Source organism: Frankliniella occidentalis, unplaced genomic scaffold (assembly GCF_000697945.3).
Source record: "Frankliniella occidentalis isolate FOCC.00 unplaced genomic scaffold, Focc_3.1 Scaffold110, whole genome shotgun sequence".
Lineage (NCBI taxonomy): Eukaryota > Metazoa > Arthropoda > Insecta > Thysanoptera > Thripidae > Frankliniella > Frankliniella occidentalis.
In genome coordinates, this window is record NW_026267238.1 from 827752 (window position 1) to 830478 (window position 2727).

A 2727-nucleotide genomic window follows, 5' to 3' on the forward strand; every position below is an offset into this window, starting at 1 on the left:
TGGGTGGGGAGGATGGGGAGATTCAGAGGATTGTTGGAGGCCGCACTGGCCGCAGTGTTTGGCCAGGCGGTCTAGGCTGTGTGTGTGTGTGTGTGTGTGTGCGGGCCCAGTAGGTGGAGTCTGAAGGGGGTGAGGGAAGAGGGTCGTAAAGGGAGGAGATGACGATTTGCTTTACCCTTCAAACAAACTGGTAGGGATGAGGGTCGTAAAATAGCATGCATGAGGGCACCGCTAAAAGAACATGTAAGGGTTTGTTTGTTGTGTTTTTTTGTGGGGTGCGGGGTGCTTTTTTTCACATGTCACATTTGCTGACTATGTGGGTCAGTGCGGTCACCGCTCGCATTAAACCCGTTTTTGTCCCCCCAGCATACGTGTTGATTTCCCTCCTGTTGTTTTTTGTTCTCTTTTTGCCGCCGTATTGGGAGTGATTGATACTTAAAAATGCATCGACCTCCGAGCTGGTCGCAAAAGCCACTAAAGCTTAATCAGATCGGTGTGTTTATTAATGTATCTATTACTACATTTCCTATACCGTGCCCCCGAGAGGCGCCCTGTCCCATGTCGATGCCGCCCGCGCCGCCCCCCATAGGCCCGTTTGTTAAAGGCGTCGAGGAAGGGGCGGCTGAGGCAGAGTGCGCTGTTATCAGAATCTCGATCTGAAACTGCTCCGGCAGGATCATTCCGTTGTTTCGCCATCGTGGAGACGGGGGGCGGCCGCCGCCGGCTTACAGCAAGGAGGGAGCCCAGATTCTAGCCCTTTGACACTTACAACTCATTAATTTTAAAGGCGCGAAATCGTAGGGCGCGGGGAGAAATGAGGAAAAGAAGAGAAAAGAAGTGCAGCAGCTATGATTATTTTCGGGAGGCGGCTGTTGGGGCCCCTGCGGCCGAGGGGTTAGGCAAGACCGCTGCACGCCCGTGCTATATTGGCTGCCTACCCAGAGACCCGCAGGCGCGCGGCTGACAAACAGAGCATGTTTTCCTTTTTTCTTATCGATCGATTACTTTATTTCTCCTTTCTGTTTCTTTCTTTTCCAGCCGGCTGTGCCTTTGTCAAGTTCTCGACGCCCCAGGAAGCCGCGAGCGCCATCACCGCCCTCCATGGCAGTCAGACTATGCCCGTGAGTATCTTCAGACTTCATAAAGTGCCAGATTAATTAGACATGTGATGAGTACTATCGCAGTAGTGCTCGCACGCTCACGACACACGACGCAATGGGATCTGGTCCTGATCCAAGCCCGCCCGCCCCGATGGAAGTGGTTTAGCCGAGCGGAGGCCAGCCGAACGGGACCCCCAGTAAAGCAGTGCAAAGGGGGCGGGCCGAGGGATTCTTTTGTTGGTCCAGTTCAGTTGTTGTTTAAGACTTGTGTCGCCGGCCGGACCTGCTAGCCGGACGGACCGGGTGGGCCGCAGGCGAACTCGCAGCAGCGGCAAGGCTTTGCTGTTTGATCTCCACTCAGTCCCAGCGCCACACCATGGACACCCCCCACACTGGGAAGAAAAATATGAAAAGAAAAAGCAATGGCGTGGCTAACAGAATGAGAGGGTGACCTCAATCTTATTGCAGGTGGATTGTCACGTTTTGTAGTGTGTATTGCTCTGCCTCGAGCGTATGGCTATATTGCCGTTGTGGTTCGGAGAAAGAAACAGAAGAAATTCCCCTGGGATTCTGCCCGGATAACTGATTGTGGACGTCGACTGCTGTGCGGCGGAATTCCCCGACCGCCTTCCGCGGCCCTGCAATAGGTAGGCCCTCCTGCACGGCACGGTGGTGGGGGGGCGGTTTTTGTGGTTGTCGGTGCTGGTGGTGGTGGTGGCGGCGGTGGTGGTGGCGGTGTTCGAAACAGGATTTATCACGGGGAATAAACCGCTAAGGCTCGGCGCTCCACGAGGCTCCGCTGCCCCTCGGGGCCTGTACGGCGTGCAGGCGCGGCGCGCCGGCCGATCTATCGAGCGGCGTGGCGTGGCGTGGCGTGGCGTGGCGCGCGGGAGGCTGGCAACATTTACAGCCCCTTCACGGCCCTTGCTGATTTGGCGATCTTCTATGGCCAGACGCTTGCAGTAAAAGGAAGCGCGGAGAGGGTATGGGAGGGGTCGTGACCGTCATGGGGAAGGGGTAAAATCAGAGGAGGGGGCAACGAAAGGGTATATTGGCGAGGACGCCGCAGTGCCGCTGACATGAACGGAGTGTTGCGGTGAATGCAGTTTGCAATTATGTCAGAAATTGTCGAGAAATTGTATTTCCGTTGTCGAGACATTTTCATGAGCGTGGTCCGCGGACCGATCGAAGTAAGATGAACCGCTCCGCCGCGATGTGCAAAAGGGCGTCCTCGTCGGGGGCAAGGAGGATCCAAAGACGAGCGGCAAGCATGGGCGCCTGCCTCCTCACTCGCGCTTTGAGATATCTATCTCTATCGAGAGAGAGAGAGAGAGAGGGGGGGGGGAGGGTAGCAAGAGCGCGCGCCTGCTTCTCCACTCCGGCGCGTCGCCTCGGGATTCACCTGCTGGCTGGCTCATTATTGGACCGAGTCTCTCGGGGAGGGCGCTCATTCTCTCTCTCTCTCTCTCTCTCTCTCTCCCTCTCTCTCTCTCGCTCTCTCGCCTCCCTCCCTCTCTTCGCCTCTCTTATTGCCGCTGCCGCGGGCCGCACGGCTCTCGGCATCGGTCACAAAATTGTAGAACAGAGAATAAAATAAAAAGACAGGCGCGTGAAGGGGGGGGGGAGG

The 2727-nt window shown here is 56.4% G+C and overlaps 1 protein-coding gene across 6 annotated transcripts in view; it reads left to right on the forward strand.

The window, feature by feature from the left end:
- LOC113206571 (CUGBP Elav-like family member 3) overlaps nucleotides 1–2727 on the forward strand; it is a 299180-nt gene that overhangs the window by 266802 nt on the left and 29651 nt on the right. For all 6 annotated transcript variants that reach the window (XM_052270072.1, XM_052270073.1, XM_052270076.1 and 3 more), the window contains one exon: nucleotides 1039–1121. In XM_052270072.1, the coding sequence (XP_052126032.1) occupies nucleotides 1039–1121 (83 nt within the window). The remainder of the gene's footprint in view (nucleotides 1–1038; nucleotides 1122–2727) is intronic.